The 19,999-nt window shown below is 39.0% G+C and overlaps 1 protein-coding gene across 2 annotated transcripts in view; it reads right to left on the bottom strand.

Moving 5' to 3' along the window:
* Nucleotides 1–19,999, bottom strand: part of MAN2A1 (mannosidase alpha class 2A member 1) — a 207,814-nt gene that overhangs the window by 151,506 nt on the left and 36,309 nt on the right. Inside the window, exon 3 of one of the 2 annotated variants that reach the window (XM_073344670.1) lies at nucleotides 18,192–18,336. The exons of the other annotated variant lie outside the window; for it this stretch is intronic. Within the exon in view, the coding sequence (XP_073200771.1) occupies nucleotides 18,192–18,336 (145 nt within the window). The remainder of the gene's footprint in view (nucleotides 1–18,191; nucleotides 18,337–19,999) is intronic. 2 annotated transcript variants of the gene reach the window in all.

The raw sequence follows: 19,999 nt of genomic DNA, 5'->3' as shown, positions 1-19,999 counted from the left end.
TAAGGCCTACTAGTTAGGAGGAAAAACACTCCTGTTGAAAGAGTATGACATCAAATTTAACTTTCTGGACAGGTGGTATGCCCTAACTTATTAAAAAAATAAAAAACTGATTAGCAGAACAAGAGAATCATTGCATAGTTTACCTGTTATGGTTGTGTGTTCTGCTAAGAGTTGGTGATAGTTTAGTCTTACCCAATGGACTATGAAGATAACATTACAAAAAGATTACATGTCATGGATTATTGATAAATTTAGTGGTACACTTTTTAGTTTGAAGTATTTGACAGAGAAAAGTGCCACATTTCTGAGGATGTAAGATGTACTCCGCTTCAAACGTGTATCTAGGCATTCAGTGACCAGGTATTTAACCAAAAGCAAAATCTCCGTTGTAAAGTGAGAAGGGCTAGAGAGATTTCTTTCTAGAATTTATGTGGTAGATTTATGGGCCTTTGGTCATGGCAAATGAAAACCCATACAAACCCTGCAGAATTAGAGATTTGTATTTCCAAGAAGAAACAGCTTGTCTAGTTTCCAAATAGATTCTCACCCTTGTTCCACCAAAGAAACATGGTCACTAATAAGGGAATTCTGATCCTGAGTATTATAGATTTTAAAGAAAAAGAACGCTTTTGAAGGATTCCATTCAGCAGCCACTTCACACTACTGAGTCTAGAGCTGCAAGCAGAAGCTTTCCTTCCCGAGTTTACTGCAGCAGGAGCAATTAGCTAGGGACTTTGGTATTGATTTTATGTAGCAATAACTCAGATGATGTACCAATGGGATGTAGTATAAAACTGATGAGAGATTAGACAGAATGCTAACGTTCACAATGGTAGACCTTGTCTCTATTTTGTTACTTCAGATTAGGGAGAAGTTTAAAAAAAAAAGCAGAAACACAGAACAGCATAACAATGGCACTATCAAGAGGTCCATGGAAACTTAGGGAACAATGGAAGTAACATATGCTATACTGAAGAGTCACGTTTGTTCTGGAATAATGTCTCCACACTAGGAGTTATTCCAGCATAGTTAGACTGTTAAAATTATATTGCTGTATAGTATAGTTTACATGTAGACAAGTGCTACGCTGCTTAAAGGCAAGACAAATTGCATTTCTATAATCTTGTTTTTTTAAAGCATGGTGGAGGAACAGACACAACCTGCAGTTTATATCAGAAATGATAAGTAAAATCTTGATGGAATTAAATTCTCATTTCTGTGCAACTGTGTTATTTATTATATATAGATTCTCAGTGACCCCATACTGAGATGACTGACATCTGACAGCCAAAACTCAAATATAGCACATGAAAATAAAGGTAGAAAACAGAAGTGTGGAATTCTATTTTCTGTAGTCTGAATTTTTCAATTCAGCTTTTGCTATAAATAACTTCCAATACAAAAAGTGAACACCTGGTATATATATGACAAAAGTTTTGGTCTAAAATTAAAGATGTCCTCCAGAATGAGCAACAATTGAAAGTCATGAAGTCTTTTGCAGACTGGAAGGCAAAAAAATTAAAGAATCAATTTTGGACAAAGAAAATGCGCTGAATTCTACTAGATCCCCTTTGTTCTATAAACCAGAAAATCAACTAGCTAGAAAGTTTTTCTCCTCCAAAATGGAGGTCAACTTCACCTCCACTACTCCCAACGTAAGTTAAGGAGCAGGGTATTGGATATTTACAAGGAACACCATCAGAGCTGCTGACCTCTCTCAAAATTTATAATTTTTTTTTGTTTTAAAAAGAGAGAGATTACCTTGATAAATCTTATCTAGAACATCTAAATATTGCCTGGGAATGATTAAGAGACACAGTTTAAGTTATCAAGGGAAGCCTCTTATGCTTTGTCAACACTAGACCTTTGCCAGCAAAATTTCATCGGTCAGGATGCAAAAACACCCACCTCTCTGATCAACATATGTTTCACATACAAAAATGCCGGCGTGGACAGAGCTATGTCAGCAGGAGAGTGTCTCCTGCCAACATAGCTACCACAGCTCATTGGGGGTGGTTTAATTACAGAGCAGGCACACAGGAGACTTTAGAGCTGTGGAGGGTAGTACAGACACAGGCTAAGTCAACTGTATCTTTGGAGACCTTAAACAAGATTAATTGTCATCCGTGCTAAAGGAATCAGCCAAATTTTTAAATGCTTAAATCAAGACTCTGGTGTAAGACAGCAATTGTTAACACCTGTGTCCCTCAAGTAAGTATGTGAATTAGAAAATTTGTATTTTATCATGAATTGAAAGTGTGTTCCTTGAGACAGTTCTGCAATTTTTCAAGGGCTTGAATCAGCCTCATCACAAAGAGAGGGAGTGGCAAGGGGAGCTGCCAAATACGTTCCGCCAGTTTACATGCGGCCCTAGGGCCGATTCTGATGTGAGTCATGAGCACTAAAAATAAGTTTACACTGTTCAAGGTTGAAACAATACTGAAGAATTTCATAGTAGCTGTCTGATTCTAAATCTCCATGCCTTCCTGCCCCATCACCCTCCAAGTTATACAGAAGAGCAATCAAATATCCACTCTTCAATTTATTTTCTTTATCTAGTCTTCACATGCTATCCTCTCTTTTCAGGAAAATTAAATATTGCAGATGTTTATGTAGTAGGCAGCAGGGACTTATGGTTATAGATACAAAGGTGCTATAATTGTGTTTTAGTCATCCTATTAAATGTGAAATGAAAACATACCACCCAACCATCTTTCAATTTCATGGTTGGTGGTCTGAAATTTTAAAAGGTAATATTAACCAAGTTATTAACATTATTCCTAGTAGCAGTTTTTCTTTTTTGCTTTAATTTTACGTAAGCTATGAAGTCTTGTCTATGCTATCATACTCATGTCCTACCAGACTTCTACAGGAAATGTGGAAATCAAGGACAAAGTTTAAAATTAGCAGTGGCCCACTAAACTGAAGGTAATAAACCACCTGAGAAGCCATTTTAAAATTACCCTCTGCAATGGGCCAATAGAAAACAAACCAAAGAACATAGCAGATATTACCAAATTCTGTAAGCGTACACACTTCGTATTCTATGGTATTACGATCAAATTTAAGATTTTTACAAACCTGCATAAGCTTCCTTTTGAGGAAATCGTTTCAATATTGAAACAGGGCCACTCACACATTAAACTAGTTTTAGATTTTAAAGAGTCACATTTAAACCTGAAATTAGACCATCTCCACTATAGCTAAGGTTGAGAAGCCCTTAGAAAACACACAGGAACCATATGTCTTAGGGGAGAGAACAGACTGGGACTCAGAAAACCTGGACTCTATTTCTGGCTCTGCCATTGGCCTAGTAGGTGACATTAGCTAAATCACTTCACCTCTCTGTTCCTCAGTTTCCCCTCTGTACAATGGGGATGATGATCCTAAACAAATTAGGGAAATACAGCCTAGATGGAGCTACTATAAGGTAGGTGCATAACTGTTTGGATATTTGTTCCCAGAGAGTAGTTATCAGTGGTTCACAGTCAAGCTGGAAGGGTATAACGAGTAGGTTCCCACAGGGATTGGTCCTGGGTCCATTTCTGTTCAATATCTTCATAAAATGATTTTGATAATGGCATAGAGAATACACACAAAGTTTGCAGATGATACTAAGCTGGGAGGGCTGCAAATGCTTTGGGGATAGGATTAAAATTCAAAGTGATCTGGACAAACTGGAGAAATGGACTAAAGTAAATAGAAGGAAATTCAATAAGGACAAATGCAAAGTACTCCACTTCAGAAAGAGCAATCAATTGCACACATACAAAATGGGAAATAATTGCCTATGAAGGAGTAGTACTTCAGAAAGAGATCTGGGGGTTATAGTAGATCACAAGCTAAACATGAGTCAACAGCGTAAGACTCTTGCAAAAAAGCAAACATCATTCTGGTATGCATTAGCAGGAATGTTATAAGCAAGACAAGAGAAGTAATTCTTCCACTCTATTCCATGCTTATATGGCCTCAACTGGAATAGTGTGTCCAGTTCAGGGTGCCACGTTTTAGGAAAGATGTGGAAAAACTGGAGAAAGTTCAGAGGAGAGCAACAAAAATTATTAAAGGTCTAGAACAGTTGTGCTCAAACTGTGGGTTGGGACCCCAAAGTGGGTTGCAACCCCATTTTTATGGGGTCGCCAGGGTTGGCTTAGACTTGCTGGGGCCCAGGGCCAAAGCCCGAGCCCCACCACCTGAGGCTGAAGCCTGAGGGTTTCAGCCCTGCATGTTGGGACTCAGGTTACAGGCCCCCTGCCTGGGGCTGAAGCCCTTGGGCTTCAGCTTTGTCCCTCTCCCTCCCCCTCTCCAGCCCAGGTCAGTGGGGCTTGGGCGGGCTCAGGCTTCAGTCCCCCCTCTTAAAGTCATGTAATTTTTACTATCAGAAGGGGGTTGCAGTGCAATGAAATTTGAGAACCCGTGGTCTAGAAAACATCACCTATGAGGAAATAGTGAAAAAAATGGGTTTGTTTAGTCTGGAGAAGGGAAGACTGACGGGGGGGACATGATAACAGTATTCAAGTACATAAAAGGTTGTTACAAGGAGGAGGGAGAAAAATTTTTCTTGGTCACGTCTGAGGATAGGACAAGAAGCAATGGGCTAAAATTGCAGCAGGAGAGGTTTAGGTTGGACATTAGGAAAAACTTCCTGTCAGGGTAGTTAAGCACTGGACCAAATTACCTAGGGAGGTTGTGGAATCTCCATCACTGGAGGGTTTTAAGAGCAAGTTAGACAAACACCTATCAAGGGTGGTCTAGACTCTGATAATATTTAGTCCCATCTTGAGTGCAAGGGACTGGACTAGAAGACCTCTCAAGATCCCTTCCAGTCCTACACTTCTATGATTCTAAGTTTTGTACCTTGGTAAATTGCCTTGAGCTCTACTGATGAAAAGTGCTATGTATAGCTAAAAGAAAAGGAGTACTTGTGGCACCTTAGAGACTAACCAATTTATTTGAGCATAAGCTTTTGTGAGCTACAGCTCACTTCATCGGAAGCTTATGCTCAAATAAATTGGTTAGTCTCTAAGGTGCCACAAGTACTCCTTTTCTTTTTGCGAATACAGACTAACACAGCTGCTACTCTGAAACCTATGTATAGCTAGGTATTCTTATCAGTTCACAGTAATGTCTCAACAGCAAACGTACATTACAACTGCCTAAGTGACAACTAACTCCTATCCACATTTATCTTTCTGTTAAAAACAACTAGGAAATTCACTGACAAAAAAATTTTGCTAATGCAAAATGAAGGTTGCCTGGTAGCATATTGTCCCTTTCCAAAATGCTGAGTGCAGAAAAACTCAAACTTCTGAAAACCAGGAAATACAGATTAGCATATGCAGGGTTGGGCAACTGACCAGTCACACAACATTAAAAATGGTCAAATATTCTAAAGCAGTAATTTATTAGAACAACAACAAAAAGACAGACAGACTAGGGTCTCAAATAGGCTTAGCCTTAGATAGGTACTTATGCCTAATTACAAAAACAAAGTTACTTAGCAATTATTTTAACTCAAAAAAATGCAAAACAATTAAATGAAGTTTTTAAAAGTGGAAGATTAATTACTCTTTAGCTATGTTAAGTCAGCATGTAAATGCATTATTCAAGACTGAACAGTTACAAAAGAAAGAAAATTACACAGAAAAAAAACACGTTGCCATTATAAAAGAAAAGGTCATTTTTAAATGCACTTAATGCTAGGCACACAGGAGGCCAACTCTTCAAGCAGCTTAATGGTTGTGAACCCTCCTCTCCAACCCTCCACATTCACACCCTTCTGAGTTAATTTCAGTGTTTGTCTAGGTCAGTTTAGATGGTAAACTCTTTCAGGCAGGAACTGAGTCTTTTAAACTTGTTTAACGTGCTTTGTAAACCACTGCGTATATGGATGACCTGGTATACAAAAAGATAAAAATAAACAGTGTTAGTTCTAGAAATTTCCAGCCGATCAAGATGCTCAGCTTTCAATTAGTTGAGCATTTTCCCAAAAGGTGTCATTAGCATATAGAAAAGTGAGCGATCAAGACATTTAGGTAGGCTTGCTAACACATGGCACCATGATGCAATTTAAACCACCTAAATTTGGGCATTCTTGCTGGAATAGTTGCCAGTACTGGACAGTGGTCAAAAATAGGCAGTGAATTGACATTATTTGGCTGGTCAATTGACCGTACTGGCAAGCCTACATACATGCCCACGGAACATTAACTCTGCCTTCTGAACCATGTCCTAGTATATCCATAACACACAGTCACATTCTGCCTTTACACTGTGCTGAACAGGAACTACCTATAGATGCTTTCTATTCAAACACTTAGTCTATTCCACATCTGCAAAGTTTTTATAACCTCTTTACCCCACTTTACAATCACTTTACCTAGGGTTGCTAGGTGTCCAGTTTTTGACCGGAGAGCCCGATTTTAAGGGGACCTGTAGAGTCTCCCATCAGAAGTAAGGACCAGACACCAAAAGTCCAGTTACCACAAGGCCATAACTAGGGCGGAGCAAGAGGAGCAGCTTCCCCAGCTGTAGAGGCAGCATCAGCACCCAATCCCTCGCAGGGCTGGGCCAAGCAGCATCAGCCAGAGCCCAGGGCAGAGCAGCACCTGCCAGGCAGGAGCGGTGAACACTGGGAGGGGCTGGCCTGCCCCCAGCCAGGGGCCCTTTTGGTTCTGCTCTACTCTGGCCCCTGAGCATGGCTGGCTTAGCTGCTGCAATGGACCCAAAGGAGCCACCCATGAGGTAAGAGAGCAGGGCCTGGCCCTTTGCTGGCAGCTGGGCAGGGAAGGATCCCTGGGGGGAGCTGAGCCCACACAATTTTGACCATAGCTGTGGTGCAGGGGCACTGGAATGGAGGGGGAAGGAACCATGGTCCCAGCACTTTTTACTTATCTTAAGGGAAAGCAGGCAGGGGAGAGGGGAGGCACCGGGTCATCAACCTGCACCGAGGCCACCTCCTACCTGCATCTCATGGGCAGGCAGGCTGTATGTCAGATTGCAGATCCCAGCCCTGGCTCCGTGGGTGGCAAATGAGTAGTCCCCTTCAAAGCAGAGGGAGCACACCTGGAGGAGGTTGGGAATGGGAGAGGATCGGGCAATGGGGAAGGGGGAGAAGAGAAGGGGGAAGAGTAGTGAGCGGGGACGGGGCCTCGGGGGAAAGAGGCAGAGTAGGGGAGGTTCCGGTGCTCCTGCTGGACTGTCCAGTTTTAAGAAATTGAAAAGTTGGAAACTATCTTTATCCTCATGTACACAAAGCCAACTAACAGTATACTTTCACTTACCCTTCATTACACTCACAGTGCACACTCACCTCCCACCTAGTGCTGACAATTCTCATAGCAAAACCACTCCTATGCCCAGATACTGACACAAGCTACATAATACAGTACCGAAATGAGGCATACTGAATCTCTCAAGGTACACATGCATTTCTTTCCTTTGATCACATACATTGGGGGTGGAGGCGTGAAACACAGAAGGGAGCATATATTCCTAGAAGGGCAGAACTCCCCCCCAAGATCACCTCATAACACAGTCATAGCTCTATACAACCCTTCCATTCAATACAGGTACACAAAGTGAATGCAGCTGGAGTGCATGCAGATAATTCCAAGTTGCTATTGCCCGCTCCAGGAGAGCAGAGTTAAGGTTGCATGGCTGTGTACCTTAATTCTGTTTTTCCTGGTTCTCAGATGTTTGAGTTTTGCTGAATTTGGAACTCTGGATGGGCACGAGATATCATCAGGCAACCTTAACTCTGTGTTAATAATGTGTTCTTTGTCAATGAATACCTAGGTATATTCATGTACTAAAGCAAAAAACTTGTGAAAAAACTGAAGGCTAATTTTTCATTTGAATTTAATCTAATTTCTACATTAATAATCATCTTGGGCTTTGTTCTTCACAACTACCAATATACACAATAGATTACGCAGCTCTAAAAGATTCCAGTCTACTACACATTGATAGTAGAAAACAAACTTGCAAGTCAATCTGCTAGTGGAGAAAAATGAAATTGCAATTATCAAGATCCTGGGGGCCAGCTGAGGAACATTAGATGTGTTGACATTTAATATAGGCTAAATAATATAGGCTAAATAATATTTTAAGGTTTGCCTGGTAGCAAGACTCCCATGATGTTTTGCCATTAAGATGAAGCTAACTGTAGATAGTGGAATTTTATCAAGCAGTAACACTTAGCATGTGTTGAAAGCTGTTGTAGGAGAAGTCTCAGTATTGTAATAACCACAAGATATAAAACAGATAAATGTCTAAAAAAAGGCTTATGTGACTAACCAACAGGTGTTGAAATGGTTGGAAACTTGCAATGGAACAGAGAACCCTGGAAATAGCCTGTTATAACAATGGTGTACCAAAACGAAGGAATAGATATGGACCAGAATGATACAGAGGAAGAGTGACAAAGACATAACTGCCCCTAAATCATAGGAAAAGTAAGACCATCTGCAGACTGGATGCAGGCTGTCACAGAACTCAACAGACTATTTTCCATAGCTGTTGGTAACTGTATGCCTCTCTGTATGTGCTGCCTTTTCTAATTGTTAAATCAATAAATCCAAACAAAGCTCAAGTTTGTTTTTATTAACTAATCCATACTTAAAAGAACTCCTCTCATTAAACATATAATCACATTTAACAATATTAACCATTACTGGTTATCTAATTGGTTGATTACTGACAAATTACTGATAATCACTCTCTCTTCAGGTTTACCCAGGAGGTGAAAGGGAGATGGAGAAAGGTGAATTAAAGCAATCTTTGCACTCTTCCAGTCCTGGGGCAGGTCAGCATTGAGCCAGTCCCCAGGCCCAAATTAAAGCATCTTGAGGACTGCTCTAATTGCCACCAGTTGCCACCACCAGAAAACTACCATTATGACAACTAGTGATTAGATGGAGGAAAGGGATCCCTGACCACACCTTTTTCCCCAGCCATGCCCCATGTTCCAGTCAGAGGGAGAAGGGGCAACACAGGGAGCCCATGTTCCTCCTAATTAGTAGAATTCACTTAGGGCTAGTTAACTTGGAACTAGGACAGTTTTGTAAAAGAGCAGCACAAAGCCAATGTACCAGAGGACCTGACCCCCAAATTTCTAATAATGTTAAAATGGAGCAATACTAAAGATATGAAAGTGACAGAACCTTATTTATCTTCTTCAGTTTCCAGACACAAGGCCTGTTTTTTATACAGGATAGTACTACTGTTACTGAAGAATATTTTTACAACAATCAGAATCATTATACTACAGTGTTTTGTACCCTATGTAACTAGTTAAGAGTCTTGTTACAGGATTGCATATCAAGACATTCCAAGGCCTGTAACTCAAACACAGTTTGACCTATTCTCAAACTCTGCAGAAAACATATTCCCCACTTTCAGAGCAATCCAATTTCACTAACCAAAGTTATAAGACGGTTAAAAAATAAGCCTTAAAATAGAACCTAGCTTTAACATTAAATATGGAGACTATGGCCAAGACCTTCAAAAATGGATGCCCAAAGTCAGACTCCTAAATCCTTAGGACCCCCCCCCCCATTTTTTTTTTAAATAAAGTTGGAGCCTTTTAAAAGAAATTAAATAGATGTTAAACACACATAGTCTGAAGGTAATAGCCACACAATAATTTGAAGATTCATGTGATAACTTGCATTTACCGCACATTTTCAAATGCCTCTACCACATTCTCCCCCACTAAACCATCTTCTTTAGGACTACTAAAATTCCATAGTTTCCTTTCCCCATCATATTGAACTTTCACTCTCATGGCACTTCCCTAAGACAGGCAACATTCAAGTTCTAGGGGATTCACAGGTTGAAGGTCTGCTATTTCACGATCCTTCAAGACTAAAAATGCACGGTTTATACCACTGAAAAGAGGAGATTCTCAGCTTTCCACCAGATCCCCAGCATTTGTTTCTAGTCCTGGAAAGTCTGTACATATGAAACGTAAAGTAAACAGATACAAATGTAATAAATTATTTATCTCTCTCTCAGAAGTCTATACATTTAGATTCATAGTGCTAACAAAGTCAGGTTTATAGGTAGAGGAATTTAAAGAAATTATGACTATTTTTTAAACAAATCAGCTTTTCTTAACTAATTTTCCTATAAAATATGTGGTGGATAAGGACTATATAATGTGTGACCTAAATGTCTCATCAGCACTCATTCACCATTACACGCATGGACAAAATAAACTCAGGAGAGAGAAACTAGGATGAGAATTTAAGGCTTCTGCAAGTAAAACTGAGTATAACTTCTTTAGCCACACACTATTTCTACTAGTTCCAGCAAAGAAAGTCAGTTGCAGGATCTTGCCACTGGACAAATCTACATTTTGTAATGGCCCAGCTAGTGTTGTCAAGTCAACTGCATGCTGCATACAGGGATTTATGACCCACCTCTTTCCCTCTCTGTGAATTACTGAGGGAGAGGGTAGGAAGTATGACAGCTAGAATTTGAAGGTCACTCAAATGCAGATATAATTTTGTGATGTTTCCGATCCGGCTCCTCAGTTCTCTCAGAGTCTGAAGCATGATGAAATGGCTCCAAGTTTCCTTTATGCACTCAAGCCTACCAATTTCCAATCATTCTGAATTAATACTTTGACCTTGTTGTGTATGGTTGAGCATTCATACTCCACCTTTAGAATGAAGTCTTCAGTTTATGTGCCCAAAGACGTCAGGAAGATAAGTTAAGTATACCACCAAGATCAATTACTGAAGACATAAGCAAAAGGCAATCACTAACCATTCATGAAAACCCGCACTCCTGCTCTTAATTAAATGAGTCAAGATAGTACTTTACTTCATGCATAATCTAATTTCAGCATAAAAAATAGTTGACAGTTACAGAAACCCACATAATCACAAATCAATTCAAAAGTGTCATGAATGCACAGCAACAGACACTGATTGCTCTTGAACACCTTTAGAACCTTTGAAGCCATATCTATTATGCAGGGAAGAATACGACTATTCTGTGGTACATGTCCTGTATGTACATTGTGCAAAATAAGACATCTGAAAAAGATCATGTTGACATTGGGAGTTTGAGTAACCAAATCTTGACGAGTTTTGGAGGTTTAAGTTTTCACTGAAAAACGTCTTCAGGTTTACCTTTCACTGATAGATGTCCAATTTCTAGATGCTGAAATAACACTGAAGGCTTCATACTTTTGGCATGCAGCACTTTAGGATGCCCTATATTTTAACAATATGAAAATGCTTTCCCCACACTTTCCCATTTTCTCTTTCAGCCACTGTTGGAGCAAGCTGACACTGTCCTTTTCCACAAAAGGATCTCTTTCCAAATCAATGAGCTGCAGCAAAAACGAGCAGATGCAATGTGTTCATATAAGGCTCAGTGGTGCCCTCAGGCCTCTTAAAGTTTACAGCAGGCATATCTGATGTTCTAATTCAGGGACACATTTTGCCACAATCTATATGCTTTGTGTTGTACATAATAAACATTTGAATAGGGCATGTTCTCTTGTATAAGGCAGATCTTGTGGGGCATGTAGCATTTTTTTGCAGTGTGCTTACACAGAGCTTAGCACAATGAGATCTAGTCCCTGACGCATTACCCCAATAAATAATACTGTTATTAGCAGAAGTTGTAGCAACCTGCTGCACACACTCATATCCTTTACTGAACTACTAGCAGGGGTTCTCAAAATACAATAATTTGGTGCCCTTATAGTGAAACACTATTAGGGGGCTATATGCATTTTCCCCTCCATCTTACTTTTTTGCATGAACTTCCACAAAACCCTATAAACCCTCTGTGACCTGCAATCCATAATGTGGGAAAGTTCTGAGACCTACAGATATAAACATACTATAAGAACTAAGAATTTTTATTCTTCTTATAATAGTGTAAGGCTCATCTAGTCACCAAGAGGCAAATTAGTTTACAGTACTGCACGAAAAGTTAATATAAACTCAGAGAGTGTGGCACTAGCTCATAGTATCTGATTTGTTAGTAATAGTTACCATACTAGAGCTAGTTTTCACTGCTAAAAAAGGGTGGATTTTCAGCAAGATAACTAAACCAGGTTCGCTATTGCACTATAAAATCCTAGTGGAGACAAAATATAGTTGGGGTGCCATAGTGTTGACCTCTTTCAGCAACCCCGTGGTAAAATTAGTGTGTCCTGTCCCCCCTAGGATTTTACAAAGCAATAGCTAACCGACATTTACCTATCCCACTGGGAAAAAGAAACCACATCTTTTTTGCAGTGAAGACACAGCCTAGGATTTATTGCACAAACTGAAATTTTAGAGTGTGAGAAATGAGCAGTAGGACATTTAGTCAAGTGAAAAGCCTGGGCTAAGATAAAAAGGACATATGGCTGATAGATGGCCTGTTAATGACTCAGTGCTTCATTCCCTATGGAGCAGTCCAAAGAAACTCTTTTCTAGACAATAGGTCCCAGATATTGAAAAGCCAGAAAACTGCCTCAATTGTTCAGTACTCTTGGACAGTTCTAAGTATCAATAATGGCACCTGAGGGAAACCTTTGTTCTGAATTTTTTTGATGTAATCTCTTCCAACTCTTTAAATCAGAATTTTCTGTAGTATCTGGCTGATGAATCTTGCCCATATGCTCAGGGTTTAGCTGATCGCCATATTTGGGGTCGGGAAGGAATTTTCCTCCAGGGCAGATTGGAAGGCCCTGGAGGTTTCTCGCCTTCCTCTGTAGCATGGGGCACGGGTCACTTGCTGGAGGATTCTCTGCTCCTTGAGGTCTTCAAACTACAATTTGAGGACTTCAATAGCATAGATATAGGTGTGAGGTCTTTTTTAGGAGTGGTGGGTGAAATTCTGTGGCCTGCATTGTGCAGGAGGTCAGACTAGATGATCATAATGGTCCCTTCTGGCCTAAATATCTATGAATCTATGAAATCCTGAACTCTGCCAGAAAGTTACAGGCCCAAGCTTTCATTACACAGACACACACACAATTTAAAATGCACCTATTGTTGACACTAATAGTCAGCAGTGAGCATTTTTGCAGTCTAGACAAAAGTTTATAACCACTGCTAGACTCAAATGCTATGTTGATGAGAATTATTAAAGATACTTGTTATGCAGCGTTTATGGTGGTCACAGTTATAGCTGACACAGGCAAGAGGTGTAATTACCTAGAGCCTCAAATATTGTTATTTTGATGGTCAAATGAGATGGCCTGACCTTTAGATTAGTCAGTATAGCAAGTAACAACCATGGAGCCACCTTGAATAGTTGGGTTCTGTTGAAGTAATAAAACAAGGCCCTGGAAAAATCAAGTGTGCGCAACTGCTTCTTCTCCCGGAGCAGAGTGTGACTTAGGAAAGGAAACTGGCCCTAGTAGTTTGCTGGAGGAGGAAGCAGTAGACATGATATATCTTGATTTTAATAAGGCTTTTGACAATCGCACATGACATTCACATAAACAAACTAGGGAAATGTGATCGATCTGAAATTACTATAAGGTGAGTGCAAAACTGGTTGCAAGTCTGTACTCAAAGAGTAGTTATCAATAGTCTGCTTCTAACTGGGAAGGTGTATCTACTGTAGTCCCACAAAACACAGTCATGGGCTCAGTACAATTCAATATTTTCATTTATGACTTGGATAATAGGGTGGAGAGCACGCTTATAAAATTTGTAGATGACCACCATCACCTAAGTAAAATATATATAATATACATTTATATTTATATTTATTTTAACCAATTTGGCAAATGTGTCTCAAATCCATCAACAGTTTCAGGCATTTATTTACCTTTTTGGCAAATAAATTATTTGTCTGAAAAATTTCACCCTGCTCTTGTAATAGATGCTGGCTTTATTGCTTGGGGTGCTGGCTTCAGGCTGTTAGTGCCAAAGGATTTCATTAATGCCAAAGATTTCAGTGTCAAAGATGCTAGTGCCAGCTTCATCAGCATCCTCTTAGCCTTCCTTTCATTGCCCAATCCCGGGGGTCTGGAGTGTGCTCGAGGGAGTGCTAGCCAATGCTGTCTTTTCCAGACTCACTCTGGTAGTTATCACTTCAGGGTCTGAAGTGACCCACATGAACTGCTCTAGCAGAAACATGAGCCAAGCATCCTTGGTTTTGCAGGTCCTTGAGAAGAAGGACTTTTACATAGAGCACCTATCAGGCATGTGGCACTCTTGTAGGTAGAAGAGGTATCAATTACGTCCATCTTTGATGGGATTCAGTCCGTCGCAAGACAGGCATTGTTTGACTCCTAATGATTTGATTGATTTAGTTGGTGTTGGTCCTGCTTTGAGCAAGGGATTGGACTAGATGACCTCCAGAGGTCTCTTCCAACCCTAATATTCTATGATTCTATGATTTAGAGTCTGCCAAGAGGCGTGGCCACTGGCATGCAGCATCTTCCACCATTGTACACAGGGATGCACAAAGTGATAGCTGATAGGACCTTCCAAAGAAAAGAAAACTGAGGAAAAGAGAAGTGTGAAGATGAAGTTTGTTTCACACAGACGAGTTGAAAAACTGAAATGAAGTCTTTCAGGTCAGATATTCACTAAGTTTCACATCGTTGCCATGGGTGGTAAGAAAAAACCAAAAGGGAGGGTCACGGCTGCTCTACCCTTTATGCCTTCACACTGGAGCATGAGGCAGTGCCAACAGACAATTATTCAAAAGATTCTGATCTTACGTGAATGTGCAGCTCATTGGGATCCACACTGACACATACTCAAAGCAATAAGGCTTTTCCAGACTAAAACTTTATTAAGACAAAGTTAAGGATGAAAATATATTATTGTCTTTTAAAACAAAGTAAAACATTACTGAGTCAGGACATCTGCTGTTAAGTTACCAGCCCCCACACAAATAACTTAACTTTGTTTAATTCCTAGCATTTCATTTGGGTTTTGTTGTGAGTTTTGTTGTTTTGTCGGTTTTTCTTTAAAATATATATTAGCTTTGTTTTCAAAAAGGGCAGAAATCAACTGATTCTTGATTAATCTATGTCTAGAATCTAAGAATAGTTAGATAGTCTTGTGAGAATTGTTAATGTACCAAAGCTAGGGATCTCTTAATTATCTAGAACATGCTCCCCATAAGAAGGTCTAACACAGCTCATTTATGGGCAACAGAGCCCAGAACTTGAAGAGGCAGAGAGGAAATCTGTTTTAGAATTTAACTAAAAGTTGAACTAATTTTTTTCAGAACTGTGGCTAATTAACTGCATGTAGGTGAAAGATTAAGTTAAATCATTTCCCCAAGAATGTGATAACTCAAATGTGTGTACTGAACACCTTCTTTTCAAAAAAGTCCTTTTAGGTATGCATTTGATGATCAAGGAAATGAAACACCTTTATTTAACTTCAAAAAATACAGAAAGATATTTTAAAAACTCAGAAACCAAGTACTGGCAAGGAGCCATCAAGCATACGGCTCAAACAGGCAGCTCCAGAAATATTCATTAGTAGCAAAGAAGGACAGAGTCTTCTGACCAGAAACATCAGTTCCTTTTTATTAGCTTTTGAATATTGTACCTTTTTCAAAACTTAATTCTAGAAATAGTCAGAACAGCAATTGGTTAAGATATGTAAATAGGGCAGTTAAGTTTTAAAATCATTTCCATTTCTTGTAATCTTTAAACTGTAATTAATTTTTATTCCTGTATATATCATTGTGTTATTTAAACAAACTATAAAAGGAATGAGTTATTTATGTCTGACAATTTTTGAAAAAAATCCTACCAAATCCTACCATGGGAAAGTGTTACATTTTGCCTGTCCTCTCAGGGCTTTTCTACATGGTGCATCAGTACTCGCTACATGGGGCATGATTTCTAAAGCACACTAACTTGCTGAGCATTAATTGGTCCACGTAGACCCTACTGATGCATACTACAGGTGTGCTTTAATGTAATGCAGGCTACTCTTTACTTTAGTATGTCTGGGAAAGTTTAATAAAGTACAATGGGGTACTGAGCAAAAAGAAAGACAAGAAGGGGCTGCTCATAATATGTTATATTGGATCATTTATATCACATACAGTGTGCTTAGTGTTTGTTTTTGGGACACTTCTATCAAAAATGTATTATGCAATGCCAAATAAGATTTATTTTCTGCTATTTCTTGATGTCTGATAATTTCAAAATGCGTCATGCTGTAGACTGCTGATATATATTTCAGTCTGATCCATAGTACTACAAATATTAAAAAGCTATTTAGAAAGAATTCATCAATGAAATTATACTTGGAAAGAATCATAGCAGGAAAGACTTAATTATTTAAATTGTAAGATTCAAATTGTTATAATTAGTGCTAAGTAGATTCTCCTCCCCTCTCATCAACTGAAGTCTTGTGTGTGTTTACAAACCAATGAGTAGGGCTAACCTTCTCATGATTTGTCTACATGGGAAAGTGTTACAGTTATACTGGTATAGATTCCCTGTATGGGCACATTCTGGATTAAGAGTAGCTTTTTGTTCCCTCCCCACCACTTATTTTTTTAAAACATTAGTTTACACCCCTTCCAAAGCAACTTAAGCAAAACTGAAAAACTCTTATTCCAGAATAACTATTCACACAGGGGGTTACACCGGTAGAACTATATTCGTTTAAATTCACATCTTAGTTTATACCAGTATAAAAATATTCCATGTAGACAAAGCCTCAGCTTGCCCCTTTCCACACTACAAATGCTTTTCAAAAGACGCCACAGTTGCTAACACTGGTTCAGCCCCATCACTATTAGCAGCATCACGAGAGTGTATAGTATACACAGCCTGCCTGCCAACTGTTATGTTTTAAGCACCACAATGTCTAGTACAGTGGCTCTCAACCTTTCAGGACTACATACCCCTTTTAGGAGTCTGATTTTGTCTTGCGTACCCCCAAGTTTCACCTCACTTAAAAACTACTTGCTTACTAAATCAGACAAAAATACAGAAAAGTGACACAGCACACTATTACTGAAAAATTGCTTATTTTCTCATTGTTGCCATATCATTATAAAATAAATCATTTTCAATATAATAGTGTATTTCAGTAAGGAGTATATAGAGCAGTATAAACAAGTCATTGTCTATATGAAATTTTAGTTTGTACTGACTTCCCTAGTGATTTTTATGTAGTCTGCTGTAAAACTAGGCAAATAACTAGATGAATTGATGTACTCCCTGGAAGACCTCTGTGTACCCCCAGGGATATACATACATCTGTTTGAGAATCACCTGCCTAGTATGCTTAGTTGATACAATGTTTAAAATGGTAGTGGCAGATGGTGGGGATTCTACATTAAAACCATCCCTAGATGTTGCAGACACTGAGGACTGGAGCTGGGTTCCCTCCCAATTCACCAAGAAACAGTGTTCTTGAAAACAGACCTTTGTTCCCTCAGTCCTAGGTCATCTAAAGATGGCCACATACATCCCTTTCTCCCTCAGAGGAACACTAGGTATCTGACTTTAAGCTACTTCTTCCCCTCTCCCCACTCAGGTACACGGAATGTAGATTTGCTGAAGAGAAATCTGAATTGTGGCAGGCAATTTACCTGAATTTTAGTTTTATGTACCAAACAGGTTGCCTTTTGCACTCATTGCTCTGTTATATAAACTTTATAGGTCTGTGGCACTTTTAACCTCACATAGTCATTAGAAACTAACTCATCTTGGGGGGATAAGGGAGATTACATTTGCTAACCACTTTAAGTATGAGCAATGAAGACGAAAACCACAGAAATTTAGATTCCCCAGTATCACTCTTCCAAAGATACAAGCCTATTAATCATTACTGGTAGCTTGCACTAAAAATAGTTAAACAACTATCAAAGTTGACATTTTTCTTCTTCTACATGCTGGTAAAAAAATCTTATTAAAATGAACTTATTTAATGCAGTAATGTGTAGTTCCATTTGACTTAACAGTGGTGAGCATCTAGAAATTCCATACTACGCTCCAATACAAAATGCCACCATTAAGGCTCTGATCCAGCTAATAATTAATCACATGAGTTGTTCCAGTGAAGTCAATGGGCTAAACTAAAACGTGCTCAAATGCTTTGGTGAATCGACACCCAATACACTAGGCAGCATGATTCAGGAAAGCCCAAACCCTAACACCAAAAGAAGGCTGCAGTCCTATATATCTTAACTCAAGTTGCTAAATACTCAGATTTCAAATCCATATGGCAGTGTATTACCTGGATCATTATGTGAGTGAGGCACAACAAACACTTGAAGAGGTTCATCATCCCATTCATTTTCATTGTACGTGATATCAAATCCTTGTTTCCAAACTCCACCATCTGGATTATCGAAAGGAAGAATGTCATAGACATCCAACATCTAAAAAGAGTAAAAGGAATGTACAGCATGAATTCATAAAACGGATATAGTGCACAATTCCATTACTGAAAAAAACACTGCTGTGTTCATTAAAATCCAGCATTAAATGCTGGCTGTTGCTCTTAAAAAAATATATTTTTTAATGGGTAACTGAAGACCAATCTAACTTACAGCAGCACAATTCATGCTTAGTATGATAATGACTGGGGACCAACCAAGATCAAGGGTTAATTGTATTGAGCACTGTTCATATACACAGCAATAGACAGTCCCTGCTCCAAGAACTTACAATCTAAACTGCAAAGACAAAGGGTAGGGGAAAGGGATATATAAATACAAGCAAATCGACCAGCGTGATGGTGGCATATGAGATATCTAGTTGCACAATTTTTTTCTGGCAGGAGGGTGGACTGTTAGGAAGGGATTAATGAAATGGAAAGTCAAGAGAACAGAGAAGGTGAGGGGACAAAACAAGTGAGGAGAGAGAGAAGAGGAAGGTCTGAGGGCAGGTGTGATGTGAAGCTGAGATAAAGAGACTACAAAGACAGCAGACACAAGTGGGATGGAACAAACAGCCAAAGTCTAGTCAAAACTATAGGAAACATCTTTGTTGGCTGATATGTTTAAGGCTGCTTCCGTAGGTGCTCTCTTCCTTAATAAAATACTTGTTCAAGTCAAACAAGAGATATGAAGTTTATTCAGATAACGGAGGTCTCAGTAAATGAAGCTCTCCAAAATGAGATGCCTGCAGAATTCAGACACTAATGGACAATTTTATATGGAGAAAATCTTGTGTTGAAGTCATACTTCAGGAATTACATCTGACTTTGCTAGTTAGAGTTTGGAGAACCATGTTTCTACATTTTTATTCTCGAACCAATTTCAAAAACACAAAGCTGTTACCCACTTATTTTGTTAGAAACTAACTTTATATGCTCCATATTACTGAAGGAAAAAGATCTAGGAAGAGCAAATATCACATTGTTTGAACATAACACTTTATGGTTTCAAATTCTGAAAAAAATAAGTTATTTCCATTTCCAAAGAGAGCTCAGCTGGATCCCCATACTTCGCAATGAAATCAAAGTTTTTTAAAATTTTATGTAGTTAATCAGGTCTATATCAGTAATGCACTCTGTGAAAGCATCATTATCTGTAAAACCTCAAATGGTTTTATATTGTTGCCAGAGTACCAAAACAGTTAACAGAACATTAAAAGGATGATTCAAAAATCATATACAAAAGATTAACCTTCAGTTAACTTTTGGCCAAGTCTCCAGGTCCTTGGATTATGCAAAATGTCATTAAAGCATAGGCAGTCACCGGGTAATCTTATCCTTAGGCAACCGAAAATGTAATGAACAAAAACCGAGCAAGGATCTCAGGTTTTGGCACTAACACTAATTTATAGAGATCAAACTACTTTAAACCCTCTTTATAGCAATATGCTAATGTGTCTAAGGGCACATCAAGTCAATTTTCTTTTTCTAGCTCACAGATTTAACTTTCTTTACACACCCAAAATTAGAGAAATAAACCACAACGGAATGTTGCAGTTATATTTTCTGATCCGAGTCATATCCCACCTCAGAAAAAGGTTATAGAATGAATGTTTACATAGCACAGTGAGAATTTATCTGACTAAACAGCAACACTCATGGAA

The sequence above is a fragment of the Lepidochelys kempii genome, chromosome 5 (genome assembly GCF_965140265.1).
Source record: "Lepidochelys kempii isolate rLepKem1 chromosome 5, rLepKem1.hap2, whole genome shotgun sequence".
Taxonomy (NCBI): domain Eukaryota; kingdom Metazoa; phylum Chordata; order Testudines; family Cheloniidae; genus Lepidochelys; species Lepidochelys kempii.
This window is presented reverse-complemented; position numbering and strand designations above follow the sequence as displayed.